Source organism: Podarcis pityusensis, assembly GCF_964106645.2.
Source record: "Podarcis pityusensis genome assembly, chromosome: 5".
Taxonomy (NCBI): domain Eukaryota; kingdom Metazoa; phylum Chordata; class Lepidosauria; order Squamata; family Lacertidae; genus Podarcis; species Podarcis pityusensis.
The window spans coordinates 22,370,363-22,393,528 of NC_138032.1; the positions used below are offsets into that span (position 1 = coordinate 22,370,363).

Consider the following 23,166-nt stretch of genomic DNA (forward strand, 5'->3'; position numbering starts at 1 on the left):
TCTCCTGTCTGGCAGGGGGCTGGGCTCATTTGCCCCTCTGGTCTCCTACAGCAATATGACTCTATGAAATAAGAATTTAACATTTCTTTCTTTCTAGATCCTTTGCATAATTACATTTAAGCCAGTATATTTCATACATTATCATAGATAGCTTTTTACAAGAATAAACCTTCTCAAAGTAACAGGAAGGAATCAGTTTACAGCCTCAAAATAAAATAGGAAAAAGCCTCTTTTTCTGTTTACACTTCTCCTTCTCCAGCCAGTTGCTCTTGGCCTTTAACCTTAGAAAGATATGGCTCAAGTTTAATGGTTTTTACTATTTACCAACTCTTAATTATGTAGGGTGGTGTAACCTTGCCCTCAGCCGGTAATTCCCTTTTTACGACTTTGAGAATTGTTTTCTGCTATAAATCAGGGGGCCCCCTTGTCCAGGAGGATAAACATCTTGCCAAAGTACTTAGGCAGCTGGTCTTCTGCCTGGCATAAAACATTTGAAAATCTTTAAGCTCATTTTAAAATACAGACCCTAATCAAACTATAAGCCTTGATAAAAATGCAGGCTATGATTAGATGCCTCATTCCCCCCTTTCAAGCTCAAGGACCTTCATCCCAAGTGTCCTTGATAGCTTGACCTTCATCATATTCCTGAGGTAAAGCTCTATATAGGGCCATGATATGAGGTAGAGTTTCATTCGAAATCATCTTGCTAATTGTACTTCTAAAACATGAAATGATACATGGCACCATACATAAAACCATTATTACTACCGTCAAGAAAAACAAGCAAGACAATAGTATCCCTTTGAGTCCCGCAACATTAGGTAACCAGTTGGTGAGCCATCCCATATCCCATCCTTCCCATGTTTGTACTGGGACGTGTGCTATACTCTCCATCTTTGTGGCCAACACACGGATTGCCTCACCATTATCAGAAATGTTAAAGCAACAGGCATTCCCTGTCAAGTTCAAGACTCCACATAGGCCTCCCTGCCTGGCAAGTACATAATCCATTCCCATTTTCAGCTGCAAAATGGCGGCTCTACTTTCATCCAGCTGTTGTGCAATAAGTCTCAAACTCTGGGCCGTTGCATTGGTTACAAGTTCCACTACTGCTTGCAATCGAATTATTCTGTTTAGATTATAAATAGGATCCCGTGCCCCTTGTATGAGCTCACCAGGATTCCAGGAGGCAGGCTCATAATAGGCTATAATGCGCTCTGGTGGCCAATCATCAGTATCGCTCCAACTTTGGGTACTTCCTCCTGCTATATGAGAAATATCAGCGTTTCTTCGTGTACGCTTGGCCGAATTAGTGGGCATAATCCACATTGGTGGTAATACCCATCCCAGGAAACAAGTCCCACTCCATTTGGAAGGGAGCTTCTTGTATGCCCATTCTCCACATATCCACCACAACCATCGGGTCTGAGGTTTTTGGTACGTGGAGTGCAGAAGGCGAAATATCAAAAGGGGTACAGAGTTCACAGTGCAGTATGTTAGATTGCCTTTTTCTGTCACAGTTATGTTCCATACCACTTTCCATGCATGAATAAAAGGAGGTGCACAGGGCAAGGTATTCCGAGTTCGATAGGTAGTACCGTTTACCCAGGTTTGACTATTCTTAATATAATCCCAAGTATAGTGACAATGAGAAGAGCCTATCATGGTAGAATCAGCTGCATCTGATAATTTATGTACACAGAATTCCCCTTGCACAGGTATAACTCGTATTGGTTTAGTTGAGTTCCATCCGGGGAAATTCTGTACTTCTGTTTGGTGTGGCATTTCGCTTACCATACCAATGGCATTTAATGGTATCGGTAATAAGGGCATACCTCCCTCTGAATCATCTGGCCCAAGAGAGCAAACAAGGCAATTGGTCCTATTTGCAACATTGGCTACCATCTCAGCTAAGCCTACCCACATATTGTGGTCATGGCGGAATCCATATTTAGTAAATTTGGTCAGATTCAAGGACCCTTCCCCTTCCCAAGGGATCAGGATTAATAATAAAATCATGTTGATGTGTAGTATATGCATTCCTTCCACAAAAGATTACCTTATTGTGATAGCATAAAAATATTAGCCCCAATATAATTCCCCCAGTGACAGAAATGGGGAACCACCAAGACCAAAACATATATCCCAAGGATCCCCAATGAGTAATATCCTTGATAATTGTTCCACAAGGGGGGGCAGTCAATTAATTGTATTAGAGAATCTTCCCGTTCACAATCGCTGGTTTAGACGCTCCTCAAGCTTCAGGCGTGCGCAGGTCAGCCAGCTTCCAGGTTGTGGCTGCAGCAGGCCGGTCGTCTAATGTTGCCCGTGACCTAGCCCGTTCCCCGTAGGGCTAGATACAGGGGTTTTTGGAGAGAGTCAGTTTTAAAGGATTAGAGGGGTCACCTTTGCACGTCCAACTGCCTTCGGACTTCTTCAAACGGGAGTGATGAATCCAGGGGGTCACCTCAGCTACCTTCACCGCTGTTGGAGTAGAGAGCAAGACGGTGTAAGGTCCACGCCACTTAGGTGCAAGTGGATCTCGTTTCCACTCTTTCACCCATACGCTATCGCCAGCCTGGAACTGATGAATCGGCTCGGCAATGCTGCACGGCGTGCGCTCGAGGGCCCACCTGTTAAGAGAAACAAAAACACGGGAGAGAGATTGCACTTGTTCCTGTGTCACATGGTCTCCTATTTGTTTGAGGTCAGCTGGAATATCCTGAACAAAGGAGGGCGGCCTCCCATACAGGAGCTCAAAAGGTGACAACTTAAGTCTTTTTGTGGGTGCACACCGAACACGAAACAGTGTTATGGGTAACACATCCACCCATCCTAATCCCGTTTCCTGGGTTAATTTTGCCAATTGGGTTTTCAGAGTCCGATTCATTCTTTCAGTTTTCCCTGAACTCTGAGGCCTATATGCTGCATGCAGTCTCCATTTCACTTGTAGGACTCGACATACTTCTTGTACTACTTGATCAATGAACGCTGGCCCATTATCACTTCCAATGCATCTAGGTAACCCAAACCTCGGGATCAATTCAGTGAGGAGTCTCTTAGTTACCTCTCGTGCCTTTTCAGTTCGGGTGGGAAAAGCTTCAACCCATCCGGTAAGAGTATCTACAAACACAAGGAGATACTTGAATCCCTTAGAAGGGACCAGCTCTGTGAAGTCCACAATTAGGCTTTCCATGGGGACATATCCCACATGTTGGATTCCAGGAGGTTGTACCGGTCCCTGCCTGGGATTGTTTTTAGCACAAAGAACACATTTCTGTGAAATGCAAGTTGCTAATTGTGATAGGTTAATAATATACAACTTCCGACTGAGACTCTCTCTGGTTGCAGTACCGCCAAGGTGAGTAGATTCATGATAATTTCTTACAATTGTGCCTGCTAGGTGATGAGGTACATAAATCCTATTGTCCGGCAGGATCATCCAACCGTCCTTCACAACCGCTCCTTCCTGTTCAGCCCACTTCCTCTCTTCTGGGGTATAGTGAGGTTTAACTTCTCCTGGAACTACCTCTGGTATGAGGGCTGCTATAAATCCTCCCACAGGCTTTTGGGCTGCCTCTCGGGCTGCTTTATCAGCAGCATGATTTCCTCTGGTTATTGGATCCCTTCCACGTCCATGACCTTTGCAGTGCATTACAGCAATCTGTTCTGGAGCCCATACTGCTTCCAACAGGATTTCTACTTCAGGTCCATATTTCAAGGCCTTCCCGTGGGCTCCGATTAGACCTCTTTCTTTCCATAGAGCACCATGTGCATGCAGGGTTAAGAAGGCATATTTAGAATCAGTATAGATGTTTGCCTTACATCCGGCTGCCAATTGCAGAGCTCTAGTTAAACCTATAAGTTCAGCTTTTTGTGCTGAGGTGCCAGCAGGCAAAGCTTCAGCTTCCACAACTTCCTCATTGGTGACCACAGCATATCCTGCTCGTCTGGCACCTTCATGCAGGTAACTGCTACCATCAGTATAATATACAACATCTGGATTTTTCAATGGTTCATCTTTCAGATCGGGTCTACTGGAATAAACTTCATCCATTATTTGGAGACAATCATGTGATTCTTCATCATCTACCTCTGGTAGGGGCAGCAAAGTTGCTGGATTGAGCATATTCACTACTCGTAGATGAATCCTGGGATTTTCACACAATAGGCCTTGGTATCTAGCCATCCTTGGGTTCGTTAGCCAATAACTACCCTTATATTCCATGAGTGTCAGAACAGCATGAGGTACATTCACATACATCGTCTGGCCGAAGGTAAATTTATCAGCTTCTTTGACAAGGCTTGCAGTGGCCGCTACTGCCCTTAGGCATGGAGGCCATCCTTTTGCTACTGAGTCCAATTGTTTTGACAAATAAGCTACTGGACGATTCCAACTTCCTAATCTCTGGGTCAGGACTGCCGCTGCAATCCCATTCTGTTCATGTACATACAGCTGAAAGGGTTTTTCCGAATTAGGCAGTCCAAGGGCTGGGGCCTCCATAAGTCGTTGTTTGATAACTAAAAAGGCTTGTTGCTGCTCAGGTCCCCATACGAATGGGTCCTTTTCTGCACCTCGAGTGCTTTCATGTAAGGGCTTGGCCAGACTGCTGAAATCAGGTATCCATAGTCTACAAAACCCTGCTGTTCCCAGGAATCCTCTGAGTTGTTTCCTTGTGGTAGGTTCCTTGATAAGGCAAATAGCTTCTTTCCTCTCTGGCCTCAATGCTCGTTGTTGGTGTGAGATGTCAAAGCCCAAATATTTGACCTTTTCTAAACATAACTGTGCCTTTTTCTGGGAAACTCGGTAGCCAGCTTCCCAGAGCAAGTGGAGCAGTTCCTCTGTCCCTTCTTTACAGGTATCAAAATCCTTTGCTGCTAATATAAGGTCATCTACATATTGCAGAACCACCTTTTCTCCAGGTATTGAGGGGTAACTTGTTAGATCCTTCGCCAAGGCAGTGCCAAATAAAGTTGGGGAATTTTTGAATCCCTGGGGCAATCTCGTCCAGGTTAGCTGGCCTTTTGTCCCTGTTAAAGGGTCTTCCCACTGGAAGGCAAATATAGGTTGGCTCTGTGGTGCCAGCCGGCAACAGAAGAATGCATCTTTCAAGTCCAATACAGTAAAAAATGTTGCTTCTGGTGGGATCAAACTCAGCAGGGTATATGGGTTTGGTACATTTGGGTGCAAGGTCTCGATAGCCTGGTTTACGAGCCTCAAGTCCTGTACTGGCCTGTATTCATCTGTCCCAGGTTTCCGAACAGGCAATAGAGGTGTGTTCCATTCTGATTGGCAGGGCTTAAGCAGACCATATTTTAATAGACGGTCCAAATGTTTCTGGATGCCCTCTGCTGCTCGCCGGGGTAAAGGATATTGCTTTACAGATACAGGGGTAGCCATAGGTTTTAGGGTTACTACAATTGGAGCTATATTCTTAGCCATTCCTGGTGGGCTATTTTCGGCCCATACTCCTGGTGGCACCTGTAGGGTTCGGAGGAGCTTGTTTAACTCTGTATCCAATGTGGGTTGGACTTGCAGGGCTGACATTAGGCGCCATGATTGTTCCTTAGGTACTGAGAGGGAAATTATTCCTGCTGCCTTTGATGGCAGTTTCATTTCTGGACCTCGAGGAGTGAAGGTGATTTGGGCCTGCAATTTGGACAGCATATCTCTACCTAAGAGAGGTATTGGACACTCAGGTATATACAAAAACTGATGGGTTAAACGATGTCCCCCAATCTGGCATTCCAAAGGTTGGAGGAAAGACCTCTTAGCTGACTGACCAGTGGCACTTTTAATGACTACACTTTTGGATGCCTTTTTCTGCAATAGTTCTGGGAGTACTGAGTATTCAGCCCCAGTATCAATCATAAAGTCTATTAAATGGCTCCCTAATTGAATCGTGACCGTGGGCTCCTGGAAGCCTAACTTTATGGAGTCCGGTCGTTCCTAGTCTTGGGTAAAATTCTCCTCTGCCAGTCCAATGAAATTGTCCCTACTCCGTCCTTGTCCAGGTCTCTGATATCTTCCATCTCGGATCATTCCCCGTCCCCGTCCCTGGTTTCTTGGGCCGGAGCCTGGGCCTGGGCCTGGGCCTGGGCGTACTTCTTCCAACCTCAGGGGTTCAGGACACTCCCGCTTCCAATGACCCTCCTTCTTGCAATTCGCACATTGATTCCTTCCCAGTGGTGGATTCCTTCCCCGCCCTCTCCCTCCATTTAAGGGGCGGTAGTCTTGCTTCACTGCTGTGGCTAACATTACCATCTTTTCCTTCTGCCACTTCTTCTTCTCTTGCTTCTCAGCCTCATCCCTATTCCGATAAACTCGGCGTGCAATGGCCATAATTTGGCTCATCAGCATCCCTTCCCATCCTTCTGATTTCTGAATTTTCTTACGAATGTCAGAAGCGCACTGGGCCACAAATGTAGCAGTAATCATTCTGCTGTTTTCAGGGGCTTCAGGGTCAAAAGGAGTCCATATACGATAGGCTTCCTGCAGCCTCTCTAAAAAGTCTCCTGGACTCTCATTTGGTTTCTGTTCTACTTCTGAGACTTTAGACATATTAGTGGGCTTCTGGCATGCCCTGCGGATACCTTGCACAAGCGTCTGGCGGTAGGTGGTAAGCCTGGCCAGATGAATTGCATTGTTTGGATCCCAATTAGGATCTTCCAAGGGAAAGTTGTCCCGGAGATGACGGTCAACATTTAAAATATTTCCCACTCTGGCCTGCTCACGCAAATATATCTGTGCCTTTTCAATTATGTCTCTCCTTTCCTCAGTGGTGAACAGAGTATTCAGGAGCTGGCGGCAATCTGTCCAAGTAGGACTATGAGTATTTATTATTGAAGTCACCAAGTCCATCATAGCCTGAGGTTTTTCTGCAAAAGATGGGGTGTGTGTTTTCCAATTCATCAGATCCGTAGTTGTGAATGGAATGTACTGGAGGGTCGAAGTTCGAGGTGGCCGTGGTCCGAGTTGCCCGTTAACCAGCACAGGCTCCTCAAGTGCATCAAATACTCTTCTGAGAGGGGCTACTACGTGATCTTTCTCTTCGCTTTGCTCTAGGGGCCTCAAATCATAGGGGATGGTATTTGTCCCAAGGCGTTCTTTTAGCAGCCTTATACGCCTGGCTGTATTGCTTGCTGACCGATTAAGGTCTCCCTGTAACTTCTGTAATAATTCTCTAGGACTTGGATGTACAGGGGTTTGGGGTAGGCAATCAGTTGTTCCACTAAAAGAGACTGTAGATGGAGTTCTACTGGGACTCACAGGTGGAATAACCACTTCTGCTTGGGCTTTATTATAGGCCTCCAATGCCTCCTGAAGATATTTATCATAATCTATCAAGGAATCGAGTTCTGTGACTCCAGCCCCATTATTCATTCCACTTTCTTGCCTTGGGGTTACAACTGGTGGAGTGTTTGGATTAGGCTCCCTTCGATGTGGAGCATAGGGTGGAGGTGGAAGCACCTCTTCCTCTGGTCCCTCAAAAATGGGTTTGAGTTTATTTGGCAAGATTCCTTTCCTAGCTTCGGCTTTTACAGCCAACAATTTGCATCGTTTGATTTTGCATTCCCTTATCCATGGAGGATTTTTATTTAATGTGCTCAGCCAAGAATCTATATATGAAAATTGTTCTGGGCACCCTCCAGTTTCTTTGGCGATGTTAGACCAAAGTTTGCTTACTAAATTTATATCAAAGGTTCCCTGAGATGGCCATTCAGTATTTTGTTTCGGCCACTCTAATTCACATAACGTTCTCAAGCGTTCTGGCGTCATTTTGACTCCATATGCCCCTGAGAAGGCTTTCTTAAAATTATTTAACATACATTCAAGAGGTGTATTTTCCCCCTTTGAACCCCCAACTCCCATTGTATGGCCCTGTGAAGTATCCACTCAGTCACTCACACACACGCTTCGTGAGATTCCTTGCCCGGGTGAAGTCGCCTTACCGGGAACCGAAGTACTACCCACTCCACACTCAGGTCAGCTACAAATTGTACTTTCTCACACATACAATGCGCTGGATACTTCACCATACTCTACCTCCCAACCTTTCCTTTCCCTACACCAGATCACCATCTGATGTACCCAACCACCTAGCGTACTCAGTTCCCCTTTACTGAGACGCAGAAGTTTGATCAAGACTTCTCTTCCTCCCAATTAATTGGAGGGCCAAAAACCCCTTAGTGCACTTACCCTTAGTTGGTTGCCTGTTTATTTCTCTGGTTCCCCCCGGTCCGTCGCCGTCGGTGGGCAGGGTATCAGACAGACGAGACTTCTGCGTTCCCCTGGAAAAAAAAAACTTCCCAGTGCGCGCTGGGTAAGCAGTGAGTGGTCCTCTCTCTTGTACCCTGCCCAGTAAGGCGAAGGGGCTGCGTTCCAGCAGACCACTTATCCGAGTCGCAGGCACCATAAAATGTAGCACCCTGCTTGTGGTTAACGCTTAGCTGGAATGAAATATTCAACGCAGCAATAGAGAAATTAAAATAATAATTTATTTGTCAGACAAATAAATGAGAGGCACAGTGGTATATGGTTACCAAGCTCTGGCCTGGTCTCCTGCCATTATGGCCAGCACTTATATTCCCTCAGCCCAGCTCCCTTGCTCCTCCTTTGGCTGCCTCTGTCCAATCAGCCTGGTTGAATTTCCTATTGGCTGATTGCTACAACCAATCCTAAAAGATACACCCATTTCCTATTGCCTTTTATGGGATACAAAAAGCTATATATTCTTCTATCTATAAATGACAAATAAGTAGTCATATATCTTACATTTGTCTCAACAAGGAACCTTAATTACCAGCTCACCTCTTGCCCTCCTTGCCCTATTGCCCTCCAAAACAGATGGTTAATAATTTTAAATTTTTATCTTAAACAGATGTCAGAGATCTTGGGTTCACATTCTCATGCATCATCAATGAAAGATCTCCTTTTTGAAGGTCTTTAAACAAAGGCCTGACAACCATATATCAGGAGTGCTCGATGGCGTCTCCTGTCTGGCAGGGGGCTGGGCTCATTTGCCCCTCTGGTCTCCTACAGCAATATGACTCTATGAAATAAGAATTTAACATTTCTTTCTTTCTAGATCCTTTGCATAATTACATTTAAGCCAGTATATTTCATACATTATCATAGATAGCTTTTTACAAGAATAAACCTTCTCAAAGTAACAGGAAGGAATCAGTTTACAGCCTCAAAATAAAATAGGAAAAAGCCTCTTTTTCTGTTTACACTTCTCCTTCTCCAGCCAGTTGCTCTTGGCCTTTAACCTTAGAAAGATATGGCTCAAGTTTAATGGTTTTTACTATTTACCAACTCTTAATTATGTAGGGTGGTGTAACCTTGCCCTCAGCCGGTAATTCCCTTTTTACGACTTTGAGAATTGTTTTCTGCTATAAATCAGGGGGCCCCCTTGTCCAGGAGGATAAACATCTTGCCAAAGTACTTAGGCAGCTGGTCTTCTGCCTGGCATAAAACATTTGAAAATCTTTAAGCTCATTTTAAAATACAGACCCTAATCAAACTATAAGCCTTGATAAAAATGCAGGCTATGATTAGATGCCTCACTAACTCCTAGGTAAGAGTATATAGGACTGTAGCCATAGACCACTTTCTTCTCAAAAGCAATCTTATACATGAGAAGTTTGGGACCTTTTTTGAGTCCACAGCTCCCTTGACCAACTACATTCTTTCTGTGTCACCCCTGTGGGGCTCAGGAACCCAGTTATGTCACCCTTTGCCTGCAGAGCTGGCAGCCTCTCACCCTTTTTCAAACACCCTCCTTTGTGGAGGGTTCCCTCAGCCTCCTCTCCCCTCCCCTCCCCTTGGGAGTCCTCTGGGCAGCAGCTGCTGCTGTCCCTGGTCTCTGAGCTGCCCTGCCTTTCAGAGGCCCCATTCGCCTGCAGAGCTTATAGCCGGGACTGCTGCAATAAACAGCTACGCAAGCCTTCGGGAGGCAGAGACACGAGAGGGGCATCAGAGGAGGGAGGAAAGGAAAGAGGGACAGAGGCCAGTGTTGCCCGCAGCACCCCTGACCATCATTCAAGGCACCCCAGGGTGCCACACACACTGGTTGAAAACCACTGCTATACATACTTACTTGGGAGCAAACCCAACTGAACTCAAGAGACAGACTGCTGAGTTTTCATGCAAATGGTTTTCCTCTAAGCCAATTACAGAAAATCCGTAATTCCTGCTCCCTATTTTCTATGACAAATAGGAGCCTAAGCAAAGCAGTTTTGTAGCACCCATTATAAATTTTCCTTTGTGGTACAATTCATAACAAAACACTTATCGTTGTCACCATTTAAATTGCTTATTTCACTTGATGTTGAAGGATGAATGTTACGGCCTGTTGTCTGACCTTGTTCTCAGTACGGAATACATAAGCGTTCTAAAAGCGAAAGCGGGAAAAGTAGAATAGTGCTGGGAAACAATGACAGGGAAGCAATATGAGTTTCAGACAGTCAAGATAATCCTCCATTAACTCAGAAAGCACAGCATGGGTAGGCGTTGATGTTTCGAAGGTCATCATAACAGATTAAGTGAATTGGCCCTAAATCAGTTGAGTTCAGTATTTCGAGGTTAGAAATAAATACTTTGCATGAAGGGTTGGGGGGGAAATACACAAGTTATACTCTCAACATTTTCAGGGACAAAATTCCATTTTAATTTAAAATATATCTTTGCAAATGCATTCAGCTCAAAGATTAAACTGAGACATAAAACTGTACTCATCAGTTTTTCTAATTTCTGTTTAGAATACCTCTGAACCACCTTCAACAAAAGATCCTAGGGCAGTATACAACTCTCAGAAGAAAGAAACATAACAAAATATAACAAGGCAAAATAAACAGTCAGCAAACTAAGAGCAGGATAAAATATCTACATTTTCAAAGAGCCTGAGCAAATAGGAAAGGTTTCTCATGTCCATATCATAGTTGAACTATGGAACTCACTCCGACATGATGTTTTGATGGCCACCAGATTGGATGGTTTTAAAAGAGGGTTAGACAAATTCATGGACGATATTAGGCTATCAATGACTACCAGCCACAATGGCTACGTTCTAGCTCCACTGCCACTCAGTATGCTTCTGAATGCTGGTTGCTGGGAATATCAGGTAGACAGGATGATGTCGCACTCAGATTCAGCCTGCAGGCTTCCATAGGCGCCTGGCTGGCCACTGTGAGAAAAGGATGCTAGATGGGCCCTTGGGCTCTTCTTATGTTCTTATCAGGTCAAGTTTTCATGCAGTCATAAACTTACAATGGCTATCTATTCCAAATCTTATTACAAAACAATGCAACTTGTGGAGTTCTCCTGGTGTCTTTACTAATGGGTGGATGTCATGTTGAGTCTCTTGGTTTTCATCTCAGATATTCTATAGCAGCCTGGTGTGCTATCCTCCTCACCTGATAACTGTAACTTTCACATGTGCCGTAGCTTAAGAAGACGTTATTTGCCTACTAGAGCAGTTTTTGTGGCTAGAATACATGTTCTTGTCTGAAACAGAGAATCACTTGAATTGAAATGGCTGCTGGAGGGAGGGGTATGTGACAAGAGGAGGCTTGTAGGTCTACCCAGCTGCTACTGCTGCTGCGACAGCAGCAGGCACCAGAGGTTATTGTTGTTTCTGCACAAGTATTGAGAACATGGGGTTGTATCCAACCACTTCAGATTCAAAGTAGACCCAGTGAAACGCATGGACATGGCTAATTTAGGTACATACATTTCAGTAGGTCTACTCTGAGTATAGGGTCGCAGGTGGCGCTGTGGGTTAAACCACAGAGCCTAGGACTTGCCGATCAGAAGGTTGGCGGTTCGAATCCCTGTGACGGGGTGAGCTCCCGTTGCTCGGTCCCAGCTCCTGCCAACCTAGCAGTTCAAAAGCACGTCAAAGTGCAAGTAGATAAATAGGCACTGCTCCTGTGGAAAGGGAAACGGCATTTCCGTGTGCTGCTCTGGTTTACCAGAAGCAGCTTAGTCATGCTGGCCACATGACCCGGAAGCTGTATGCCAGCTCCCTCAGCCAATAAAGCGAGATGAGCGCCGCAACCCCAGAGTCCGCAGCTGGACCTAATGGGCAGGGGTCCCTTCACCTTTACCTTACTCTGAGTATAACTTGGTTGGAGAGAGCCCATGGAATTTCAGCAGTGAAATCCTTCAAGGTTTACAAACATTCTTATCTCACTCAGGATATTAATAAATCTCTCCCAGAAAGAGGGCAGTTTTATATGTTTGTGTACGTGTGTATGTATCCATGTCCAAAGAATCACCCGAGATTTATCCCAAGTGATTCCTTTGATGTTTTGTGGCCCTGTCTTGAAAGCAGTGGCTTTTGAGAAATATCTTGAAGATCCTTGATTGTCTATGCAGTTGTACTCATACAGGTTCTGTCCAGACTTTATACTGAATATGTGGGATGTGGGAAAGGACCATGCATACACTAAATGTGGCTCTATCATGTGAGAAGGACTACTGAGATAAGAGTATGCAGAGTAGGAGAAGTAACTAAAAGTAGATAACAAGATGTCAATCTGGGAGGAACTGAGGGATTGTGGATCAATATAAGAGATGTTTATGGATTATTAACAATGAGCTTATTAAAAATCTAACAAGCCTATTTCCACAAGGGAAATACTAAGACAAAACCAGTTATAAACTGCATCGAGTTTGTCCTCCAAATAATTTCAAAGGAATGTAAGCTACAACATTATTTTTAGAATGCATGCAAAATGTTTCCTGTTCCCTCTCCTCCTTTGCAATAAATAGTATTCCAAGTCTCTAAAAAGCGCCAGTGCGTACACACAGAGCATAATTGCTGTCTTTTCTAAAAAGCCTATAATAAATCTGGATCTCCTTCTGGAGGAGCAGGAATACAAGAGGCCACCCCAGATTGTATGGAAACCAGTGATCAGGCAGAACAATGTCCACATTTACATCTGGAAGCAAATTCACATTAAAAGGAAAACCAGAAACATTCCAAGACAAGACATAAAAGCTAAATTTACATCCTTTGACCTTTGCATGGGGTTTTCGGCTATGGAAATGGATAATTTGTTTGCATAATGCCTATCCTGTTTTTTGTGTGCTATGTCACCCTTGAAAATGCTTCTCGTAGTGTCCCCTTTTACAAGTGTATTGAAAATGATCCTGGAAGATGAACCTCTAAGAATTGCAGGAAGCTAAATGTAGGTAGCTTTAGGGCAGACAGATAAAGTTTATTATAGGAGAGAAAAGCTGTGCCTGATGGAATTTTCCTTTCAGTGCAGTTCTTAAAGGCACAGCAGTTCCCTATCCTCCCAGGAAATGTAGGAACCTTATTATAGAAGGCAATCTTCACACTGGAAGAGTATTTGCAGCAAATGTTGCTATGTCTGAGCAAATGAATATAGCACACCAATACAGTGCGAGGAGCGAACGACTTCAGTCTCTAGGTCTATACATCAACTGAGAGTGTGTCATTTTCTGACGTCTTTGCCGGCAATCTGGTAAGCTGCACTGTGGCTTATTTGTCTCAACCTGTATTTATCAGCAGCAGCAGCAAAGCTCATCTAAGGGGGCACAATGCACAGTCGATCTTGTTTCCTTCAATTTGTTGTATACCTAAATGAGTTTGATGTGCGTAGCAGAGCCTCTTGAAATAAGTCGCTCGCAGCAGTCAGAAGAAGAGATGGCAAGTCGAGAGAAAATACAGCAAAACTTCCTAAAGCAATGTGTGGAGATTCTCAGTTGTCCCAAGAGGCTGGGGAAACCTAGCCAGAGTCGGTTCAGTAAAAGCATTCTGTTGAGAAGCAAGCCATCCCTCACATCAGTATCTCATCAAATTCTGAAAAAGAGAAAAGGCAAGGAAGCCTTTTACACCTGCCTGTATGCCTTTCTTCCTGAGTGAGCCTTTGCCTCAGTGAACAAGGCCACAGCGGTTAGAGCAGAGGACCCTTGGGGTCTCTTCTAGCCCTACAATTCTATGATTCTATGTTCATTAAGTGCATATCATTAATGTTAGTTTCCACCTTACCACCTTGTCTGCATCAGTCCTACAGGCAGTGACTCTATTGGCAGAGGTGCTATTGGCTCCTCCCACTAGAAAATCAGGTATCCTTCTAGGTACAGAAAGCAGCTGTCTCAAAGCTGGGTATGGAAAGGGGAAGAAAGTTCTGGGAGGACAAAAATGAGGCATATCAGTTACAGTGATACCTTGGGTTACAGACGCTTCAGGTTACAGACTCCACTAACCCAGAAATAGTACCTCGGGTTAAGAACTTTGTTTCAGGATGAGAACAGAAATCGCGCAGCGGTGGTGCAGCGGCAACAGGAGGCCCCATTAGCTGAAGTGTTAAGAACAGTTTCAGGTTAAGAACGGACCTCCAAAACGAATTAAGTTCTTAACCCGAGGTACCACTGTACTTAGTTCATGGCAACCTTTGGCTCAGTGCTCACCTAATATTCACTAAAAGGAGTGATTTAGAAACAGGAACCCCTTTTCGTAATTAAACATTCCAGAATCAATACAGCTGGAATTAAATAAAACATTCTGGTACTTGACCAGAGCCATGAGTGTAGCCAAGGGGCGGGGCGGGGGAGCTGCCACCCCTAAACCAATTAAGTAAATTAAAATACTTAAATAACTGACCAATCATATCACAGATAGCTTGGTTCTGCCTCCCACAACATAAATCCTGTTCCGCTAACATAAATCCTCGCTACACCCATTTACAAAGCTGATAAGGTCAGGAATCAGCCCTTGAGACAAAGTCCAGTACTTGAGTCAACACAGTCCAGGCTACAAAGGGGCAGGGATTTTCAGAGAGCAGGGATATTTGGGTGCCTGGTCTACTCATAGAAAAGCCAAATGATTTGGGGGCATCAGGTCTACCCACTGAGAAGCAAGGTGGTTTGGACACAAGGTCTATGCATTGAAGAGCAGGGGGAGGGTTGGATTCCGTGTCTACTCAGCCTCAAGTCAAAATCAAGAGTCACCAGTAGATTCACTGGAACATCATTTTCACATGAGTTTGCTAGCTAAAGGCAACCAAGTTAATGGTCAGATTAAAGGCAAGGAAATCCTGTGATGATCAGCTAGGTAAAGGTAAAGGGACCCCTGACCGTTAGGTCCAGTCTCGAATGACTCTGGGGTTGCGGCACTCATCTCACTTTATTGGCCGAGGGAGCCAGCGTACAGCTTCCGGGTCATGTGGCCAGCATGACTAAGCCGCTTCTGGTGAACCAGAGCACTGCATGGAAAAGCCGTTTCCTTTCCCGCCGGAGCAGTACCTATTTATCTACTTGCACTTTGACATGCTTTTGAACTGCTAGGTTGGCAGGCGCAGGGACCGAGCAACGCGAGCTCACCCTGTTTAGGGATTTGAACCGCCGACCTTCTGATCAGCAAGTCCTAGGCTCTGTGGTTTAACCCACAGCCCCACCCGTGAAGAGCTAAGTGGCCTTAATTCAAAGACATGAAGTTAGAAAAAGTGCTGAATTGTGAAATTTGGAACCTAGGAAGTTGCCTTCTACCAAGTCCTGTCATTGGACCACCTAGCTTTGATTCTTGCATTGTAGGGTATTGGAATAGGTGACACTCTAGGCCCCTTCCAACTCTACAATTCTATGATTGTTTAGCTCAGCACTGTCTAAACTGACTGGCAGTGGCTCTCGCAGGTTTCAGACAGGGATCTTTTCCAGTCTTATCTGGAGATGCCAGGGATGGAACATGGGGCCTTGTGCTGCAGATGTGCTCAAGTTCTGAGCTGCAGTTTCCCACCAAATTAGGCTAGGCTACATGAAAGATCCAAAAATCAGTACAGCATAAGAAGAAAGAAGTGCCTTTCTCGATCATCTAAACCAGTAGCCTGTTCTCACAATGGCCAACCTGCAGGACCTGAGAACAAGAGCACTCTCCACTCCTGCAGTTTACAGCAACTGGTATTCAGAAACATTAGTGCCTCTTCTTGTGGAAGCAGAGAATAGCCATCATGGCTAGTAGCCTCAACCTCACAAACAAATCATCTTTGAACGCCATCTAAGTTAGCGATCATCATCAAGTTGGTCTCGTACTACCTTGAGCTAAAATCAATGCAAATGTGGTGTAAAAATTATGTTCTAAAGAAACTGTATACCTTTGAAGACTTAAGTTTTACTTTAGGTTCTTAGGTTGGATGGTCATCTCTCATGGATGCTTTAGTGGAGATTCCTGCATTGCAGGGGGTAGATGACCCTGGAGGTCCCTCCCAACTCTACAACTCTGTGATTCTGTAATAACATCTGGAAGGCACCATGTTGCCTACCCCTGGCTTTCTTGATAAATTTTACATTTTGGGAAACCATGGAAAGAGGGGAGGAAGGAAGAGGGAAGCAAAGCAATGGAAAGGGACAAGGTAGTACTTTCAAAGATATCCTGGATCTCTTATTTTTTGAAATGTACAAGAGAAAAAACAGATCCATGGTGATTACAAGTTCCCATTCTATTCAGCAAGAATTCATTCTCCTGGAACAATACCAAGAATTCTTGCATGGCCTGTGAGATACAGTCCTGTCTTCCAGAAATTTAATTAGACACGCCTCAAACCATAATCACTTTTTGGACTTGATCGGTGTTAGAACAATCAGCCTTCATTCATCTCAGTTTTCTGGGTGCTTCAGATGTACTAAGTGGATTTTAGACTGAAACTCCAGGCTGTGCACATTAATGCAGTCTGAGCCTTGAGCGCAAAGCATCCCCCAGATGTTTACAGCTAGAGCTCTGACAGCTGCGCAAAGCAGCCACTAGGTAACACTAGGCAGCTGCCTAGAGCATTGCAGTGTACACGAGCCTCATACAGATGATTTGGAAGTAAATTGTGAAACTCCTTCACCGCCTGGCTTGACAATCTGCATTGTGAAATGAGACACCCTTTCCTGACTTTTACAGGCAAATCCATTTTCCAAGCTTTCCCACACTTATTGAAAGTGGGGGTAGGGAGCAGGGGCCAGTCTTGGGATATAGGCTAGCATGATAAAGGTATGTTAGGGAATGTCCTTGACTGGGAGACTCCGAGACCAGAGAGGAGACGATGGAAGAAGATTGGAAGAAGTTTAAGGAATATTTGAAAAAATATGTTAATATTTAAATCTTAGAATGGTTTTGGAAGTGGATATAGGCTGTAGGGTTAGAAGTAGAAGATAGTGTATTTTAAAATAGTATTATTTGTAACTGATAAAATGTGAAGATTTTTGTGGTTAAAATAAGCGTGATAAAAGAAATGGTTAGAAATTATGATATATGTAAACTGTTAAAGATGAGGTAAAATGAAAATCAGATAGGGGGGACTTGGGGAAGCCCACCTAACAATGTTTAGAAAAAATAAGGATAAGACAAGAATTTGTTTGTATTGTTTGTTTTTCTGTTTGTGTTGTTTATTTGTGTTATAAAATAAAATATATATATAAAAAAAAGAATAATCTATTCAGACAGGAATAAGGAAAATCAGGCCTGGAGCCAAATGTGGACTCTTGGGCATTTCTCTCTGTTTCTTGTCACTCCCAAGACCACTGTTCCTCTCCTCAGGCCAACAGCCCTCACCAGTGCCCACCACTGACATGTGACTGCTGGAAGGTTTCCCAGAATGCAATGCGAGAAATCCCAGCTGAGAAAGTCCACCATCCCTGCATTAAGTCAAACCATATGTTCTATCACGTCCCCTTGTTTTAATGTTGATGCTTCGTGTATAGGTTCTTGCAATATGCCTTTAGAAAAAGCACCTTCATTTTCACATCCACCTCAGAAGAATGTGAAATTCTTGTCACACTGCTGTGAATTGGCCTCTTTTTGTAAGTCCATGTAATCAAATATTTTTTTCACGTGCCACCAAAGTCAGCATATCGAGAGTCCAATTATTTACTGATGGAGTTTTGGTTACTTCCCAGTTTTGTAATATGAATAGTAACTAATGTAGCCCTGTTGAGCCACAACTGAGATTCTGACTCCAGCTTCCAGTAGCCTGGGGTGTGGTGTAGTATGGTGTGGTTTATTTATATACGTACTGCTCTTTGGTCCAAAGGACCCCAGAGCCATGAAGAACATCAATACATATGAAAAGAGAAATATACAATCAAAGTACAATATAATAGATTGTACTTCAGAACAGAATACAACTAAAAATGTTTATCATTTGATGCTGTGTACATTGGAAGCAGCAAATTGCATTCCACTTGGCTACTTCAGTGTTAGGTTGTCCAAAGGCTGTCCTAAGTCTTCTGGCACATCCTTCATTTAGCACTGAACTATTGGTGTTGCAGGGGTTCTGCCTCTGGCTGCCCTGCCATAAATACTTGCAAGGAACTAGAGGAGGGGATATCAAGCCTGAGTGATGGGCCAAGGGACCAATAGCATGCAAACAGGCTCTTCACACAATTCCCCCATTCCCAGAGTACTGCCCCACCCAAAATACAGATGTCATTCTCACAACCACAGCCAACATTCACTGCGTAAGTAACCCACCTCTTTGAGTCATCCATAGCAACCAAGGATGCTTTAAAAGTCTGTCTATTTAGGTAGCCTTTTCATGTTTAATATGCTTACTTGATTTAATTTGGTTTTATTAACTGCCATTCACTATTTCTCTTGTACTCCCCTCGCTTTCATTTCTTTACAAATTTTGTTAATTGCATCTTACATGGCTTGCGCTTTCTGGGGTTGGGATGTTATGAAGATGGAAGGTCACATAGGAGGGAGGGCAGTTTTATGAGGATGGGTTAAGTCAGTTGTAGAAGAGTTAAATATTGGGGGTTCAGCCAAATAATGCAGCAGATCTGTTGATTTAAGAGTCTCCCCCCCCCCAAGTCAAAGAGAGATATGAATACCAATCAAAGTTGGATTAGGACTTCCTTTTCTTTTCTATGTCTTATAGCTCATTGCCCCGCTATATATCTATGTTTCTCTAGGTCTGTGTGATTTGAAACAAGCGAGGGTGTCCAAAATGTTTCCAGCACAGCAATGAAGAGCTCTGTATTTATTTTAAACCACAGTAGCAGATTATTTTTAAAAAAGTTAAATGCTCTATTTAAAGAGTTAAAAACAAAACACCCAACCCCAATTCCTACATGGCTCTGCTTTAATTTAAGAAAACCAACCAACCCAGAACTATTTAGAATTCTACAGGTAGCATTCTAGATAGGACATATAGCTTGAGGCTGTCAGACGAAATGAGCAAGTACTGGAAAAGCCAGTGTGAAACTGTGAAGTTTAAAAAATGTAGACATCAGAATACACTCCACTTGCCCTCCTTTGGGATCATGGAGGAAAGTGAATCCTTTTTACTTCCCCCATAAAAAGTTCCTGGACCTATCTGTATACAATTTGGCAGGCTTAATCCATTCTAAAGGCACTCTCGTGCCTGCAAATTTCACCCACTTTGACCAAAAGGCAAAAAAGTTATAGCAGCTTTAAGATTCCCCATTATAGTGAAAGGGGAACACAGAACATCATTTTATAGACTCAGAACATGAGGTATAGGTTGTAGAGGAGGGAGCACAGAGCAAATCAGTAACAGAATGGAAGTTTAAACCTATGCACATCCCTATTAAATACATCACAGACCATTTTTTTAGAACTTGCATTGTAGTATTATAACTCAATAAAGAACCGTGAAATTTAAGAAAGGGGACATGTTTTCATACTGTTGATTAAATTCATGGCATCTAAGAAAGCAAAGAGTGCATTTTCAGCAGTGCAAATAAGCGAGGGATAATTGGTTTGCTGTGTTTTCAGCAATGAATATAATAAGTGAGGCACAATTAGTTTGTTAACAATGGCTTGTTGACTTGTGGAAGCGACATGAAGGAATATTAACAATTTTGTTTCTTTCCAGCGTTCAGGTGGCTCCTTAGCAATTCCTTTGTGTGCATTTCAAGGGACCGTATCTCTCCATGCGCCTACAGGAAAAACCCTCTCTTTATCTACATATGAGGTAAGCACGGAGGGACAGAAAATAACGCCCACATCGAAGAAAATTGAAGTGTATCGCTCCAAGAGCGTGGGTCATGAGCCAAACCCTGAGGATTCTCCAACCACATTTGCTGACACTAGTGTCAAGATCCATTTAGAAGTGCTTGAAATTTGTGACAACGAAGAAGCTATGGACACAGTGTCAATCATCAGCAACATCAGCCAGTCATCAACCCAAGTCCGGTCTCCATCCTTGCGCTATTCTCGGAAAGAGAACAGATTTGTCTCATGCGATTTAGGGGAAACGGCTTCCTATTCGCTCTTCATACCGTCAAACAATCCCAACAACGATATTAACATATCAATCCCAGACACTGTGGAAGCCCACAGGCAGAATAGTAAAAAGCAACACATGGAGAAAGAAGGTTATCAAGAGGAGATACAAATGTTAAACAAAGCATACAGAAAAAGAGAAGAAAGCGGTGCCAGCAACTAAAATAAACAGTTTACTTCAGACCTGAATAATCTGGGTTTTCTGAGTCAATACATTCTGTCCTTTTTTTTTTTTTTTTTTTTGCTTGGACATGAAATCAGAGTTAAGAATATTGCTGCGGTGATGGAAAACGTCAGCACATTTAAGACAGAAATCAAGATATAATGCAGCAAGGGTCACAATCCTGCATATCATTTCATTTAAGCAGGATTTAAGCAGCCAAATTGCGTGCAGAATTGTAGTCAAAGCTTTTAAAGCAGCTCTAATGGGCTACCAGGGAAGGGAGGAGATAGTTTTTTTCTAAATTAATACTTTATTGCATTTGTTTTGGTTTTCAGTAACGAGCTACCTACCTTTGGAAATATACAGGATCTGCTTGAAGAGCTGCTTCCGACCAGAGTTTTTAATCATTTACTTCAAAACTTTTTTATTATAATAAAATGTTTCAGAATAAGCTCCTCCAGGGTTCTAAATCCAGTGATGCTGAATGTTGGAAGATTGAGGACAAACACAGCACATAAACCACGGAATTCAGCAGTGATGATTGGGGATGGGGAGAAATTAAATTTAGTATGCATTTAAAGCCAAATCTATCAGATATGCACTTTTCAGAACAAAATGAGCACTGAAACACAGCCATCCTCCAAAATTCACACTAATTTGAATTTTGCAATGCAGTTCTCCCACTCAAGAATGTTGACAAAAATGCACATATTAAGAGGAAAATGTGCATAAAACAATACATTGGTGAAAATGATCTACAAAATTGCATTATAAGAAATTGCTTCCAAAAATGTGTACATTAGTCAAAACTGCACGCAAAAAGATGCTTATTATGAGAAATTTGCACTGAAATGCTGGGGGGGGGGGGATCATAGATATATATATATATATATATATATATATATATATATATATATGGACCTGCAAACTGCAGCAGAAATGTGAAGAGCTGAATTTAAGACTGGGGAAAATGAGAAATTGAGAGAACCAAAAAGGGCCAATTTTTCCATCCCTAGTTCCATCCCTAGTTTTCCATCACCAAATTGGATAGCTTTAAAGGGGAATTAGAAAAAAAAAATGACAAATAAGGATACTAACCATAATGGCTGTGTACTACCTCCAATGTTGGAGCAAGCATGCTTCTGAATCCCAGCTGCTGGGAATCTCTAGCTGGAAGAGTGCTTTGCAGTCAGGTCCTTCTTGTGGGTTTCCATTGGCATCTGGTTGGCCACTGTGAGAATGGGATGCTGGACTACATGGGACTTTGGCCTGATCCAGTAGGTCTCTCCTTATGTTCTGTAGAAGATTAATCCCCATTGCACGGATGGCTGCAGAGTTGAGAAATGAACGTGACAGGGTCCATGGGCTTGTCCCAACTCTACCCTACACCCAATACTAATCACATGGGGAAGGAGGTGCACTTCTGATGATAGCTATAGTATAGGATGTAAAGGAAGCAAATTTATAGGTTCAGTTTAAGCTGTTTCAAAAAAAAAAAAACACATATAGATTGTCCAGTTTTAATGAATGTTCAACTCTAGCATGACATCAAACTGTCATTAAACCTAGGTAACCAAAATTAGAAAGGAAGATAATCCCTGACTAATCAGTACCAAAGAACAAAAGTCAGAAACAATATGATGCAACATACTGCTCAGTTTGTCATTACTCACAAATTAAAATGTTAAAGAGCATTAAACATTTAAAACACACATTTGCAATCATTTCATTAACACGGTGAATTTTAAAATGTTTCACATTTTAGATCAGTTACGAAACATTTGCATATATAAATAACAACAAATTATGTGAGGGTTTTTTTTGCATCATTTGGTTTTTTACTTCTAAACTGTTTATTAAAATTTAAGTATTTACATCTTGTAAATATGGAAACATGTATTTTGACATAATTGCTTTTTATTGTATTGCACAAGCTATCCAAAAAGCTGAGACCCTGCGTTGCAACTTTTGGTTTTGACAGTTCAGTACAAACACTGTCGCTTACCTGAATCACAGATTGGGCTCTCCAGCGATGACAAATTCAACACCATGTCGGTACTGCAAAACTCTTCTTACGAGTTACAATTTATATGATCGCAGGCCAAATATATGAAGTTGGAAAGTAATGTAGCCTTAAATATTTTGTAGACAGGGATGCCAAATGATTCTTCCTGTAGTTATGGGCACACCGTGTTTCAGATCTCGTATGAGGAAGTCAATTCTTCATTGTGTCTGTGCTGCATTACTGTAGTCACATACCAATGGGAAACTGGCTAACTAAGATTAGGCCCTGACTCATATATGGGAATAACTAGTATAACAAGTCTTGAAATTTACCAACTCTTATTTATTTCATTTAAAGTACATTTAGAGTTGGATTCCGTTCCAAGATGGCAGCGCGTTCATACACTGCGGCTCTGAGCTCCCAATATCTTAAGGTCCATATATAGCAACACCCTAGAGGTCCCGGGCCCTAAGGAAGTTAGATTAGCCTCAACCAGAGCCAGGGCCTTCTCAACATTGGCTCCAGCCTGGTGGAATGCTCCGTCTCATGAGACCAGGGCCCCGTGGGATCTGATTTCTTTCCGCAGGGCCTGTAAGACAGAGTTGTCCCACCTGGCCTTTGGCTTAGAATCAGTTTGATTCCCTCCCCCCCTTTCTTTTTCCTTTCCCCTCCTATGAAGAGACTGCACCCTAATGTTTTAATGTTGTATCTTAATCTTTTAAATTGTATTTTAA

The 23,166-nt window shown here is 43.0% G+C and overlaps 1 protein-coding gene and 1 long non-coding RNA gene across 2 annotated transcripts in view; one reads left to right on the forward strand and one right to left on the reverse strand.

The window, feature by feature from the left end:
• GPR149 (G protein-coupled receptor 149) overlaps positions 1-21,278 on the forward strand; it is a 56,596-nt gene extending 35,318 nt beyond the window's left edge. Inside the window, exon 4 of the mRNA XM_081007945.1 lies at positions 19,855-21,278. Coding sequence (XP_080864071.1) covers positions 19,855-20,427 — 573 coding nt within the window. The 3' untranslated portion in view covers positions 20,428-21,278. The remainder of the gene's footprint in view (positions 1-19,854) is intronic.
• LOC308478527 overlaps positions 13,197-23,166 on the reverse strand; it is a 29,761-nt gene continuing 19,791 nt past the window's right edge. Inside the window, exon 2 of the long non-coding RNA XR_013987104.1 lies at positions 13,197-13,835. This is a non-coding gene — a long non-coding RNA (uncharacterized lncRNA). The remainder of the gene's footprint in view (positions 13,836-23,166) is intronic.